The 14,824-nt window shown below is 53.7% G+C and overlaps 3 protein-coding genes across 3 annotated transcripts; 1 reads left to right on the top strand and 2 right to left on the bottom strand.

Annotated features, from left to right (window-relative positions):
• Window positions 1–2,930: 2,930 nt before the first annotated feature.
• On the bottom strand, window positions 2,931–5,540 carry PG997_014784 (uncharacterized protein; the record flags this gene model as incomplete). Its single annotated transcript, XM_066819098.1, has 7 exons — window positions 2,931–3,109; window positions 3,170–3,386; window positions 3,442–3,755; window positions 3,808–3,874; window positions 3,937–3,961; window positions 4,030–4,514; window positions 4,575–5,540. The coding sequence occupies 7 exons, from the start codon at window positions 5,538–5,540 to the stop codon at window positions 2,931–2,933; spliced, it is 2,253 nt and encodes a 750-aa protein (XP_066661286.1).
• Window positions 5,541–9,332: 3,792 nt separating this feature from the next.
• PG997_014783 (uncharacterized protein) lies at window positions 9,333–10,942 on the top strand (the record flags this gene model as incomplete). The annotated part of the gene is made up of 6 exons (XM_066819097.1): window positions 9,333–9,558; window positions 9,616–9,843; window positions 9,908–9,981; window positions 10,053–10,222; window positions 10,293–10,425; window positions 10,478–10,942. The coding sequence occupies 6 exons, from the start codon at window positions 9,333–9,335 to the stop codon at window positions 10,940–10,942; spliced, it is 1,296 nt and encodes a 431-aa protein (XP_066661285.1).
• Window positions 10,943–12,593: 1,651 nt separating this feature from the next.
• On the bottom strand, window positions 12,594–13,774 carry PG997_014782 (Lipid droplet-associated hydrolase; the record flags this gene model as incomplete). The annotated part of the gene is made up of 2 exons (XM_066819096.1): window positions 12,594–12,655; window positions 12,793–13,774. 2 exons carry the CDS (start codon window positions 13,772–13,774, stop codon window positions 12,594–12,596), a joined length of 1,044 nt encoding a protein of 347 aa, XP_066661284.1.
• Between the last annotated feature and the right edge of the window lie 1,050 nt (window positions 13,775–14,824).

Genomic DNA, 14,824 nt, shown 5'->3' with positions numbered 1-14,824 from the left:
GCACCCATTGCTACATACCATACAAGGCACTTTTCAGGCCGGTGTGGTGATACAGCATATTCGCACACGCAATTCGCAAGCCTACTTGTTCCGCGGGGAATCTAGTAGGGTTGTCCATTCCACAGAACTCCAGTCATCATGCTTCACCGAACAACTATTCACGAAGTCCAGAACACAGCTGCAGATGTCGTGCTTGTTGATGCTATCAGGAGATCCTCGCAATATTGATTGTCGTGGCTTTTGTTGAGACATCAGCCCAAGCATCTCCGGGAGATCGTGTCCTTGCCTATTTAGGGAACTGAAATTGTTTGCGTAGCTCAGGGTGCAATCTGAAGGCGTCCGCCGCATACCGTTGGGGATCGGACAAGTTCTGTATCTCGGAGGCGCCGCCACGGTCATACAACACACTCACGAGACTCATGCCACGACAGGCAGGCCGTCTCTAGATCCTTGCTACATACAGCCTGCCTCCCGAGAGCATAGCCTCGTCTACATAGGCGCTGACACAAACATAAGCGAGTGGGGGGGTTAGTTGTGTGATAATAAACTTGCCCGCCGATTGGTTATACAAAGTTCTTGTGGTGTACATAGTCTCCGTTTCCCTAGCCCCCACACGCCACCTACCATGAGTAGGCACATATCTAGGTAAGCAGTAATCTGTGTCCAATGAGAATGGACTATCGCATGTCCAATCACATACCGCCTTTTTCGGCGTCACCGCCGCCGCCACATCAAGAACGAGCAAGATGAACATGCAGCTGAAGAATAGTGATGGCAGCCAACCGATCTGCAAAAGCGAAGCGGAGGGGTTCGTGGTTTTATGACATATCGATTCGCGTATGGAAAACAGACGAACATGCTCGGTGCAGGTGCACCAAGCATACAGTACCTCGAACCTGTTCACTTGACTCGGGCGGCGGTGAAATATGACAGGTGCTCGAGAACGTACTCGTCTCCAGCCACGGGTGGGGGTCACGTGGACCGGGAAACCGGTCATTGGCTGGACGGGGTCACCACCGTCGTTCTCGGAGGCCCCCTCCACCTGGGCTAGTCACCCCATCAGCCTCACGGCCACTATACTGCTCTCTCTACCTTCGAGAAGGAACGAGACAAAGACCATGAATTGTTACTTCTGCTACATCGGCTGGAGGTATCACATATGACTCGTCTCCTTTTTGGTGGGGAGGTTCCCGTGGACAGCCCGACCCAGACAATTTATCCCTGTCGTCTTCTCCTTTTCTGCTACGAATGCACTTCACTTTCCGTCCTGTTTTGCTACATAATTGGCAGCGATTTTCGGTCTTCGCCCGGCGCCTTCCCCACAGATCAAGCAGTTTAATTGGGGAAGAAGGGACGGACCGTCGCGCGCGTCTAGGTCATGGGTGTGAGTATGACCAGCCAACGACGATTCCATGAGCAAAGGTCGTCAAGGCACGTAGGTCAGGGGATGGAAGAAAAAGGAAATCCAAATGCATGGGTTAGGCTAAATGAAGCTAGGTGACAGCGCGAGCACGAAGAAGCCGGGCCAATAGGGGACTTTCAAAGTCCTATGCATAGGCGCACGCCCCCCCTTTTACTTTTTTCTCAAAAACGACCATCGTCTACTACTATCAATCACAATGTGCTGTCCGCAGGGAAAGCGGTCTGGTCTCCACATCCGTTCGCGTCTCGTCGGCCTCCTTTTCTTTTCAAAAGAATTGCTTTTTTCTTCCTTCTTCCTCGCTTTCACCTGAACCAATGTACTGTTATCTCTACCTCTAGGTTGATGACAGGTCATGCACAGATGTGACCACTAAATCGCCCGATGAGAGACGGCCTCCTCTCCCCCACAACTGCCAGAATCATCGAGTCCAATGTTTCCACGGAACTATGTTTTTTTCTTTCTTCTTTTCCTTCTTTTTCTTTTCAAAATTAGTTCGCAGTCTGGGGGCTTACCAACTAATCGAAAGCAGTTAACAGTGGCGTGCGGGAGATTGCGTCATCAACGAGGTTCCAGGTCATAGCAGACGTGATTTGTTCGTTCGTCTTATCTCGACATAGAGAGCTGCAGAGTGGCTGGGGGCCGGCAGGTTGTCAAAATGCCTGAGATATCTTCCATGCATGAGTGCTCATAGGCTGGCTGCCAACTCGCCAGGGGTCATGGGAAGAAGACAAGCATCCCTAGCCGGACACTGCCTATACAAATGCTTGACCGCCTGCCGCACCTCCCCTACCAAGAACCAACCTCGTTCTCCTTCACCGGTCTCCAGAGGTTGCACCAAAAAATTAAGATCTGGGATTGTCCACTTGATCGAAGGTGGGTTGGCGGGTAGAAAGCAAATAATGTCCCCAACGCATGGCTACATAGCAAAATGATGGCCCACGGTTCATTTGATGCTTGCCCTGCCTGCCCAGAAGCTCCTTGCATCAAGTGGCGCTATACGTGACTGCTCCGTCTGCATGCATCCAGCATAGACCATAACCATACGCACTCAAATGTCCCAAGCGCCGTGGTACGCCAGTATCAGCATTGCCTTGCCATGCACGTGGACGGAACGGGACGTCATTGCATACCTAGCTCTTCCAAATGCACAAAGGCAGTGAGACACCACGTAAAACCCCCAGACCCATCCAACGTCTCGGTCACCCGTGCCTCCATGTGCGGAGGTCTCCGGTCCTACACGCCTGCAAAGGAATCCCATATCACGTAGGTAATCCCATTTCAGGCAGGCGATTCGACATGCAATCCCACATGGCGCTATCGTGGCGCCCTTTTCACATTGTCGTAGAATATATGCACCGACGAAGTATCATCTGCGTGAATAATGTATTGGAAGTACAGACCGATTTCTCAAATACATTTCGCCATACCATTTATATGCGGCTTGTAACTGGTATAGACATAGGAAGAAAAGTGCATGAAGTGAACATCAAAGGGCCACCTTGTGACCTCAACCATCCGAACGCTGCCATTGCTTTTGGGGCTGCCAACCCGCTTGAAACATTTGCGAGGTGAAATGCATGTCCCGCTCCCAGATAAACGGCAGGTCCGCCTCCGGACGAACCTCTTTCCTTTTCCTGGCGTAGCGCGACGTGGTCCAGCCGGCCGGCCTTTCCGTCTCTGATTCGACTAGAAGAGAGTTGGTTAAGGTGCGCCATGACTGGTGGAAAAGGGGTGGATGGGTCTTACTCTCTCCTTCCGATGCGGTGCAAAGTGCTATCATTAGCTTTTGTACGTCGTCGCTTACGTACTTGAGTTGTATCTTGGCCTTGGGCGGACTGTTGCGAATGGAGTGCCAATCCTCAACATCTGGGCACAAGCCTCTCCTGTAGTATGTCCATAGGGTGAGTATGATATTTGCCCCTTCGTGTAGCTCCTCCATACTCTGCTCCATATCATATCTTGCCTGTAATCCCACGTCAGCTGGCATACATGCGCCATGTCAGGCACGGAAATCTTACCTTGATTTGGTTTTCCCTCGACCACCGAAAGCGATCCTTCGAGGTGGCTGATATCTCGTGAAGCAATATGAAGATGGCAAAGAAGATGGTCTCGAAGCTTTGTGGGTCCTTTTTCTGCATCAATGCCCAAAGAGTCTTGAGAATTTTGGTCCTCCTTTTCCTCAGCAGTGCATCGTACACTATTGAGTCAAACTGCTGGCACACCATGCGGGGAACTGAGAGGTGGCCGGGTGGAAACGGGTAGTCCTTGTGCGTTTCAGGCTCCATTCCTAGATGTTCATCCCCAACCATCTGGTTGGAACCGATGGTGTGCCCTGAAGTCTTGTCAGCGGAGACCCAACTCCAAGCCAGGGGCAAGCGACTTACGTAACACAAACCAGAATCCCCAGAATTCTTTCATGAACCCCCTGAGGTCGATGTTTTCAGATGTTCCCTGAAGCAGCTTAGTATTTGCACATGTTCAATGGATGGCTGCAAGGATGATTCTCGACTCACTGTAACGTGTCTCATGTGATTCCACCTGCATTACTTGTGAGTGTCTACCATCGGCAAAACTGGCTTGGCCAACGATAATGGAGAAGAACTCACGCAGCCTTGTACGTTTCCTGAACGATGGGGTGCACGTCGTGTCTGTTGGCGAATTGCTCCACAGCCTCAAAGGCGTTCTCTTCTGCATACTTCACGAACCGCTTGCAGGTTTCACTAACACTGGATATCGCATAGGGTGGCAGCTTGACAACATGGGAGTTTCCGTGCTTGTCGGTCCAGATGCGATCGGTCACATCGCCGGGCTTGGGCTTAAATCGCCTGACCTTGATTTCGAAAGGTTTCGAACACAACCCCTCGCTGATTTGGATGATCCGGATCTCGTCATCTGCCCAGTCCGAGGAGGGTATGTCGTACATAGTACTACCTTGCCACCGCTTTGTCAGTTTCAGATGGGCCTGGCGGTAGACGGTGGCTGCAGTGAGCTTCCATCTGCAGCAATCCAGCTTGTGGATGACCTTCTTGGACTGGCGGACTTCTTGGCAGGTGAGGCAAGCACCCATCTCATCATCAGGGTTAGGAGTGCACTAATGATGTCAGCTATGTATCTGTTGTTGTTGGTGCTGCTGGTTCAAGGCAAAGCTTACCCGTTTGCGTTGCATCTGACAGCGAACGCAAGCAGCCATCCGCCTGGTTTTGCTGGTCTGTTGCCTCTCCTCGGGAGATAAGGCGCCTCTCTTCTTGGGCCTCGGCTGACTGGTTGGATCCTCATGACTGGCTGGGCTTAGTGCCTCTGGAGATGACGTGCCGTATGCCGTGTAACTGGAATACACCTCTTGAGGCGGGTCGAGAAACCATGGTATGCATTGCCATGGCCCGTCTATGGGACTGGCTTTCTCTTTCTCCACGAACTGCCATTCCGACTCCTCCTGGTTTGATGCGGGGAGGTTTATGGGCGGTCTATAGTTCGGTTCCATGTTAGCTGCAGACATGACAGATGGATCAGGCAGAGAGAAGGTCGAGTTCAAGATGTGAGCCGTGGATGCGGCATCAGAGTGATAGACGCCTTCGAGGTCTTCATGACCCGATGCGGTCGCACCACCGGTGTGGTCAACCGAGTTGTTAGGGTTGTGGTCAGCGGAGTCGTAGTCGGGCAACTGCATATTGTCCTGCTGATAGAGGAAGGGATATTGATCAAGAAGTAACGGGATGTCAATAGACTGGAAGTTGAAAGACCAAGGCTGACCGGATCCGTGTGAGAAAGTTGGAAAGCCTGACACGAAGCTGGGGTTGTGGGATGGAGGGGGAGAGAGATAAGGGTAGAGCTCGGCGGTGGCAGTTGGGATGTCATCTGCAGCAGCATGGCCCCAGGGCGGAGGCTGTGTGACGGTTGGCTCCAGGTTAACATGTTGCCAGGGTGTGTCGACAGCTTCTTGGGGTAGTGGTGGTGCTGGTGGTGGTGCTGAGCACAACATCAGACGCACGTCCGGCGAGTCGGCAAAGGGTGCAGCAGCAGCCATTGGCACACTCTGACATTGAGACTGCATGCTTCCCATCACCGCGGACACTCCTTGATAGGGATAGCCGGGGTAGTTCCTCTTCTTTGGCCGCATATTGCGGTGTAACCAGTCAGGCACAAAATCATCTGACAGTCCAAAGCAAGGATCCTCGGCGAAGCGTGCTCTTTTTCTGGTCTTAGCAGCGACAGCGACAAACTCAAGTCAATACAGGGTCATTCTACGTTGAGGGCACGACAGACAAACGAGACGGGAGGGAGAAGAAAGGAGGTTCCATTACATCGAAGACGGGTGGCTCTCCCAGAGGTACCGCGACATGAATCAGCGGACCGGCCATGGCTGCGTGGCAAGGCAGGATGAGTCGAAGTTGAACCAGCAATTCACCCGGTGTGGAACAGCCCGAAGTATAAGATGACCTATCGTGACAGAATACGGGGATAGGCGACAAGATGCAAGTGGGATTGGAAGTGGAGCCTGTTGAAACCGGTGAGGCGTTGAAGTGACGGACAAGGCTAAGGACGACGTCTGTAAGTCAAAGTGGACGCGGGATCTTGGTGGGTTGCACAGCATCAATGCCGATGGGCGGCAGGGCGCCTTTCCGTAAGCGTCCAAGTAACGACCTGCCAACACTCAGGTCTAGAGGTCGAGCTCCCAATGGACCGGGTTCCTATCAGGGGTTGAGTCAGTGTCTGGCTGGCTGACGGCGTCGGCAGTCTCGTTGCACAGATTGATTTGCACGACAGATGGGGAGTGGACAGCACGGCTTCACCAGAGTAGAGTGGAATCGATTGATCAAACAGACCGATTGGTCAACCAAGCCAATTTGATTCCGACGACCTCAAGCAATGCCTACGTAGGCCACGTAAGATATGCAATTGAAGTACCAGTACCTGAGGCAAGAACTTGGAAGGTACCTTGGATCTTGGTAGGGAAGCTTATGTGGTGTTGGGTATTGCGGAAGTTGTTGGCGCAAGCAAGAGATGGAAGGGGACTGGTTTCTGACGGGACTGGACTGGACTGGACTTGGATCGTCAGGGTTGGGATTCGCACGAACATGCAGGCAAGGAGGGAAAAATCCAGTGGATGGCGGGAATATTCTGTTCGCGGAGTATGGATGGAGAAGGTGGGAAAAAAGATGCAGAATCGGAAAAAAGTGTGCGTTGTCATCCATCAGATCAGGTCTGGTGGTGGTTGGTTCCAGATCGCTACCTTCTTGGTTACTGTCGCTGCTTCCTTTTTCTTTTTGTATTGCATTTTCCACCTTTTGTTGCTGTTTCGCATCCCTGGAACCTGCTCATCCACCCACCCAAAAGTGCCAAAGAGAGGGAAAGAGGAACGGGACGGGGGGAGAAAGAAGAAAAAAAACAGAAGAAAAAGAAAGAGAGAAAGAGAAAGAGGCGAGACGAGCAGGCGAGGGAAAGAGCAATGCCATCCCCAGCTTCCATGGAATCAATCCATCGTTCAAGCTGCTCATCTCCTCCACAACATGCACATCTCGAGGGAAAGGAAGCAGTTAGCGCGGGCCGGCGGTCGTTGACGACCTCTCATTGGCAGTCGAGAAAACACTTCGGCTGCATTGATCTTGCTTATTCTACGCTTTTCTCATATGATTGCTTCCTTTTTCTGCACCTGCTCAATGCTCCTCGGATTTGTGGCTTGGGTCGTGCTGAGTAAGTACATTGCGCCTGGCATTCCGCCTGGGAGATACATCTGCAATAGGGCGCTGCGTTCCCGAGCTTCTCTTCGTCTTTACGATGAAGCGCAGCTCACTCGGCGCCATGCACCTCTTTGCCTTTCAGCATGTGCATGTACGGCAATGCAGCAGGCAGTGAAAGAACCTCCCATCCAGAGAACTACCTAGCCTACATAAAACAAGAAGCCCAGCTTGCCTCGAGCCAGAGGGCAGCGGCCACTCCGTTGGAGGGGAATGGCAGCCATGGCGATTATATGCTGTGACGTGTTGCGTCGTGTTGTGCTGCTGCTGGTTGCTTGTGCGACCAAAAAACCCACGTGTTTTTCGAGGTCGCACAATTGATTGTTTCATTGCCTCGGGCCTCGCAATCCCAGTCGGGATTCGGAATCGGCAGCATGGGTGCAGCGGTCGCGTCGTGCCATTGGCCCAGACCGTATCAAGTCAAGCCAGACGAGGAAAGCCAGCCATCCAAGAGACGGCGATTTATATATGTGACAGAACAAACAACTGCGCGAATCGCATCTCATCTCGCAAAGACCCGGTCCCCCGCAAAGCTGCATCGCACGTACTGCGCAATCTTTGGCATCCCATCTGCCTCCTCCCTGTCCCGCCGTACTTAGTACAGGCTGACAGGGGTGCAGCCATAGGGTGGGGGCCAGAGAGGATGCGCGACGCGAGATACAGTGCTACCTTGGAAGACAATGCACCCTTGTCTTGCCTGCTGCCGCGCCTTCGTCCGTCTGGTTTTATATGATCTCCCTACGGCGTGCCCCCTGACTGGCTGCCATCACAATACGACTGTGCAATGCTACCACGTACGTCATTTTTCGTCCAAGCGACATGGCCGAAGACCGGCAGAACCTCTTTGACAGGTCATTTTCAATCTCTTGGAAAGCTGCTGAATGCCCCCATGAGAGACTGGCTCCCCTTTCGACATTAGACACGGCTGACATATGCACACAACCCGATATGATCTGCAGGCGGGACGTCCCCGCTGGTAGCCCATGCGTGTGTTGCTACTCGACCGTGGATCGAATAAGAAGCAAAGCCGCGCGACGAAAGAGATGAGAGAAAGATCCGGGTATCTGGGCCCGGACATCCACCACCCGTCGCCTATTATGTGAGAGACTCCTGCCTCTGCACATCCATCCCCTGCACCAATGATGTCGGTGTGGAATCAAAGAAGCTCCTCTTGAACTCGTTCCTTTTGCCCGTTGGTAGGCTATTTCGGCTGCCGGCTGCCCACCTCCTCTTCTCTTCGACGGCGTCACGTTCGATGCCACGTCGATCGGCACACCCCAGCCTGGGCGATAGCATACATCAATACTGGCAAGCCTGGCAAGCTCTACTCTTCAGTGACCGCTAAACTACCGAACCTGCCAAGACCTCCTCGTGATGCTATGCAGCGGTGGATTGGGCTGCAATCCGCCTCCATCGTATGAGTCGATTGGCTTCGAGACAGCGCATGCAGCAGCTTCTTGATCCGCTTTGGACAAACACGGTCAGCTCTTCGTCCTCGTTGGCAGTTCGTCCCCTTTGTCCAGGAAGAAAAAACAACATCTACTTTTCTCAACCATACTTCGAACCAACACAAGAAACCGTCCCATCTCTTACGCCTATGACAGATCCCATACCCAAGCATGACCGCCATGCCTCCGCGAGAGCCACTTAGCTGGCCAGGCGATGACGGATCTGCGGCGGCTGCAGCCACTCCCTTCACTACACCAAATAGCATTCACCCCCGAGGCATCCTACGATGGCATGCATCAAGATGCAACATCCTCAGCATAGGAGCCGGAGACGCTAGGCGCAGGCGCCCAATGGTATAATACGACCCTGAATGGCGGCACTACATGGTCTGGCGCCCCCTTCGCGACTACCTTGGGTACGGCAGTTCCTTCTTCCTCTGCTTTCCGTTCAAGGATCTTCGTTCTTTCAACCACACCCTATAATACCGCCGACAGCTTCGGTTGGCTCTCCGGTGCTAGCCCTCGCCCCCGTCTCCCGTTGATGGCAGGGAAGTACCCTCGAAGAACCGTGCTCTCTGCCCTATGACCCCTAGCTCTCTACCTCTTGCAACACGCCGACCTCTCAATCAGCCCCTTGGACTATAAAGGTCCCACCAGAGCCCTGCTTCCCACCGCAGGTGGTGTGCGTGCTGCTACCAGTCTTGTTTCCTTATGTTTCGATGAAACATGGCGGCTCAGACCTCGCTCCCGTCAATTGTCGACTATAATCAGGGCCATCTTGAAGATAATGCCCATAACTCATCTCACCCTCCCTCAATCCCTTCCAATTTTCCATCACAGATACAAGGCCCTACGGCATGGTCAGGGTTAGACGACGATGAGCCTACGCATATATTCGAGCTTACTGAGCAAGATGTTGCCGACGTAGAGATTGCCTTAGAGCGCTTCAAAGGTACGATCTCTCTCTCGTGCTTACTACCTCATGTCAGGCTGACCTGACACTTCACAGGTCTTGGTATGCATGGGGACCAAATCTCTCGGGAGTTGTTTCCTCTCCCTAGCCTAGAGAGTCGACTTGACAGGTGCGCGCTGGAAGTCCACAACGGCACTGGAATATGCGTAATCCGAGGCCTTGAGTCAAAATATTCCATCGAAGACTACATGACCATCTACTTGGGGATCTCATGCTACATCGGCAATCGCCGCGGGCTTCAAGATGCCAAGGGATCAATGCTTTGTACGTTTGTGCTCCACGTCGCACGGTGCGCAAGAGAAATGCTGACCTGACCTGTCGTCTGCAGCGCATGTCACTGACTCGAAGACCTGGACCGTCCCCCTAGAGCGGAGACACGGCATACACACGAACTATGGCCTGGTAAGAGTCTATCCTGGGGCCTATGCTTCTTAATATGCCACAGATCTCTCAAGCTGACTGACCACGCATAGCCGCATCATTGTGACATGGGCTCAGATATACTGTCTCTTCACGTGCGCAAAATGGCAGCCGTCGGCGGTCGGCTTTGTGTTGCTTCCTCCCATACTATATATAACGAGCTGGCCAATTCGGATCCCTCAGCTCTACGCACTCTGATAGAGCCGAACTGGCCTATCCAAGCGTAAGTCTGCCTGCGTGCGCCACTTCCCCGTCTTGCTCCTCGACTAACCACTGCTCGCTTTTGGTCACAGGAGCCTGAGGCGAAAGCCCCCATATACACTATCGCCGCTCTTTGAGTACTACCGAGGAAATCTACTCTTCTCCGCAGACCCAGCACGCCTAGGTCCTCTCGCATCGGCACCCCGCACCGCGGCCGCTGCCAAGGTTCCGCCCCCTGACCCCCGTCCAACAACATGCTCTGGCGAGGGTACATCAGGCAGCGCGGAGGCACGAGATATGCCTCGAGAGCGAGCCGGGCGACATGATCTACCTGAACTCGTGGAGCACGCTCCATGCGCGCCAGCCCTATCAGGACGGCGAGACGTTCTCGCGACACCTGGTGCGGATGTGGCTGCGCAACGACGCGCTCGGCTGGCCCGTGCCGGATTCGATGAGGATGCCCTGGGACTCGTCCTTCGGCGACGCGGCTGCCAAGATACTAAACCGCCGATACCCCTTGGTACCCATGCCCATCTACATGGAGCCGAGATATCACAATAACACGGCTGCATTCGTACCGGACGACGATGACGACGATTCAAGTGATGATGAAGACGACGGGAGCAAGACGACTGGTGGTGAATCCTCTTCTGCTGGTCCGTCCACTACGACAACAACAGCAGCAACTGCTATGGACGAAGACTCGAGTACAGAGCCTGCGGTTGCCGACGACGCTCTCTAACTGCATGATCGCAAACTCGAGGCTTTCACGGACCTACTACATATGGAGGGATTCCTCAAGGATTGGGGGGTTGGGGCGCCAGTCTTAGCGTGTCTTTTTTTCTTTCTCTCTCTTCCTTTTTCGGGCATTTCTAATTTCATAATTGGTCTGTGAGAGGAAAGGTTGAACTACTGTAGCATTGCCAAATGTGCCATGGAACGGTTACGTCTGTGGACTAGTCGGTGTATTTGATAGGCTCCTGGGTATGTACGCCCTGGATTTGGTTTATTTGGTTACTTACGTACTGGATCGAGAAAAGTTGGAATCAAGTTGGTCTTCACTATAGAGCAATTCGCCTCCCTGGTCTGGGTGTGCTTGATGACCGTGGTGCAAACAATGCCCCTGACCTGCTCTATTCTATGGCCGGGCGATCCCGAGCCCTGTTCTAGACACATGTTGCGTTCAGAATGACATCATGGAGATGTAAATGAACTCGTGTGGCGTTTCAGGCAAACAGGAAGCACATGTATGTAGGTCAACGTGACGTTGCAGGGGCGTGGCGAATGTGGATGCTGCATATAGTAATTGGAAATACTGTTGTTTGGAACTTACACGAGGCCCAAAACCGGGTTCGACATTAGAGACAGCCACTGCCATGGGAATATTGGGTTGAGGTACGATGCGATGGAAAAGTCATGTGAACTCACGATACATACTTAGGTCACGAGGCAGCGTATGGACGAACAAGACATGCAGTTCAGCTCCCAGATGTGGGGGTGGCAATGTGTTACAACATGCCATTTTTGCAGATCTGAGTAGCTTGGTTGGATGGGGGAGTTCGGCCTTGGCCGGTATGGTACGACATGTCATACTTCTTTCTTGTGGTACATACGATACGACTTAGGTTCTGGCAATGCATAGGATCTCAAATTCGACGAGAAACTATACCAAGAGTGACCACCACAGCCCGAGACATTAAAATTGGTGAGCAAACACAATGCACCATCGGGACCAAGGACCAGCAAGCAGATGGGCGGGCCGATAGCTGGCGATCCTCGACGATCCGACGGTTTTGTCTCGCCCGATAGGAGATCATAGGATATAGCGCGGCAGGGGGCTTGGTTGGTTGGGGAGCGGGCTGATCTGTGGGATACGGGAATGATAGCGAGAGCCGAAGAACTAAGAGCAAAAGCGGCGGCAGGCAGGGATGTGAGGCCCCCTTTCACGCTTACAACGGCCCCCCAAGTTTGCCTTTGCCGAACCCGGAGATGACTTGCGCCTGGACGTCCCACAAGCCGGGCTGTCAGGCGTATATGCGCTGATCTGATAGGACGCTTACGCAACGGTCGCCAAGGCTAGGAGGGGTGGTAACGGCCCTGACAACACGCCCCCATACGCCCCCATGTAGCACAAAAATGTCTGAGCAGGGATAGTGACACATTAATAGCACTGGAGGCTGACAATACCACCCATTCTTGATAGCGCTAGATACGTGTTCATCCGTCAAAGTGCGAGATACAATGGGTGGCTGTCTTCGTATCAATCTATCGTCTATCCCAACGATTCGTATCGTAGGCCGGACCATGTCCGGACTTCAGGCATTGGCTAGTCTATGATGGTCATGAGATCTGATCCTTGCCTCATCACCCCGTCAAACACTGCATAGAGTCCATCATGCGGCGTACAGCTCGTTGATCCAGGATGAGACCTTCTCCGCCACGACTTCACTATGATCTAGTTTTCGGTCCATGCATATTAGTAGGTACTTTCGGTAAGCAATGCAGCTAGAAGGGCGGTGAAATGGGCACGAATGTCTGGATGGATGGAAATGGTGTGCTGGGGTGACAAAACTGGAAGGAAGTATGACTTACGTATACAAAACGCGTGTGGCAGGTTGCCCTCGTCCACCATCACCCTCGTCCTCTCCGCCTGCTTCTGCCTTCGCTCAATGAACGCATCCCGGAAGTGGTTGGCGACCCAGTGGTCGTCCTTGCCGAAGAAGAAGAAGAACTTGGGCGGCAGTCTCTTGGCAGCGCCGTCGTCACTGTCATCATCATCAGCAGCGGCCTTGGCATCCTCCCGCTCAATCTCCCAGAGCTCCTCATCCCACTGGTCCTCGCCGATGACGCGCATCTCGTCGAGCCCCATGTGCAGGGCCTGCCAGACGCCGTCGCGGCTCTTGAGCCAGCGGGCCGTGACGTCGGCGGCGGCCGGCGGCTGGCCCAGCAGCGTCCTGAGGATCCAGTGCAGGGCGGCGTAGGGCCACAGCCGCAGAAAGCCGGACGCGAGCAGGTGGGCGTGGCGCTCGAGGAAGGCGGCGCTCCGCAGCAGCTCCAGGCGCTGGCCGCTCGGCGAGTGCCGGATGTGCTCGATGGTGGGGAAGAGCAGGATGCCCGTCTTGAGGCGGAGGTGCGGCGCGGCCTGGGGCTCGCGGAGGAGCTTGTGGAACAGCTGCAGGATCAAGTAGGTGCCGACCGAGTGGCCGACCAGGATGACCTCGTCGAAGGGCTTTCCCTGCTTTGCGCTGCCCGCATTACCGTCTTCCGGGATGCTGATCTCCGAGAGGGTCTGGAACAGGTAGTTCACCTGGTAGGCCACGTCGCGGGGCGGGTGCGCGGCGCTGAAGGGAGACTCGTGGTCGGCGTCGTTGAAGCCGGCCAGATCCTGCCCGTAAATGTGGAACCGGGTCCCCTTGGAGGCGGGAGACGAGTCCAGGAGGGTCCGCAGTGCGGACAGGAAGGGCGCGTAGTAGTCGATGAGACCGGGATTACCTGAGATCATGAAGATGAGGACATCCCTGCTGGCCGATCTGGACTCCTGGCCAGCTGGGAAGGAGATGGAGTGAATAGCCATTTCTCTCGCTCAATGGATCCCTGAACCCCTTGTTGGATTTCGCAGCACGCAGGCAATACCACAGCAATTCGGAGAATAAGTCAAGCCTCAATCAATTGATTTGACCACAGACAGCTGTGGCTCTTACAACAGCTTGCTCCCTCGGTAGTTAGTTACAGTGTGGCTCAGGCCTGATCTTCACTGCACTCCAACCCGACCTAAGCTTGCCCCGAGAGCTTATTCTTGCCGGGGCACCGAATGGGACCCAAGTAAAACCCGAGGGACCCCACTGTAACTCTTGGTTCTACCACCCCCACTGTGACGCCCTGGATGCCCTTGGACGCCCTGGAATTTTGGAGCTCGGGAGCTGAATTGCCCATTGCAGCCTGGGAAGCGAGCCTGATTGCTGATGCAATGCTTGCTGGACGCGCTGACGCTCTTCCACGTGCAAACCCAATAGTCTCCAAATCCCGAGTTATCCATGTCCCAGAAATGCCAACAAACACCAAACAGCTAGAGATAGGGCTATCAGACGACCAGCTATTTCGAAAGAAGCCAGCAAAGGCGCCATCCCAAGAATGCGCTTCCCACAGTTATTTTCTCTTCTTCATTCCTCGTCGTGATTACTGATATCAAGTAACAACTCAATCACAAAAATGCATCGTTGATCTTGGGCTCTCTCTCTCTCTCTCTCTCTCTCGACCACTGCAGTCAGTCTTACGTACTTGCGATTGTTGACGTCGTTGAACGGTTTGTTGCCCCTCCATTTGATTTGACTTGATCCATGTCTCACTTCTCCATACCTTATCTTATCACATGCCGCGAGGCAAGCTCTCAACTCTACCTGCCACCTCGACTGCTGCTAGGCAGTGCCGGCTCAAATGAAGCGAGTCCAGCTTCAGCTTCCCCCACATGATCAGATCACGAGCACGCGACCTGCTTCCATTCCCTTCCCATCTGTCTATCTCTGAGCACCTACACCTACATACATGCAGCAAGGCACCTGTTCTCCGCTCTGTCGTGCTGGACCACTTCAAACATTCAACGCTCGTCGCATCTCGCATCGCGGGC

Source organism: Apiospora hydei (assembly GCF_038363865.1).
Source record: "Apiospora hydei strain CBS 114990 chromosome Unknown utg000010l_segment0_segment0, whole genome shotgun sequence".
NCBI classification, from domain to species: domain Eukaryota; kingdom Fungi; phylum Ascomycota; class Sordariomycetes; order Amphisphaeriales; family Apiosporaceae; genus Apiospora; species Apiospora hydei.
The sequence above is the reverse complement of the archived record's forward strand: the minus strand, read 5'-3'. Positions and strand labels throughout refer to the sequence as shown.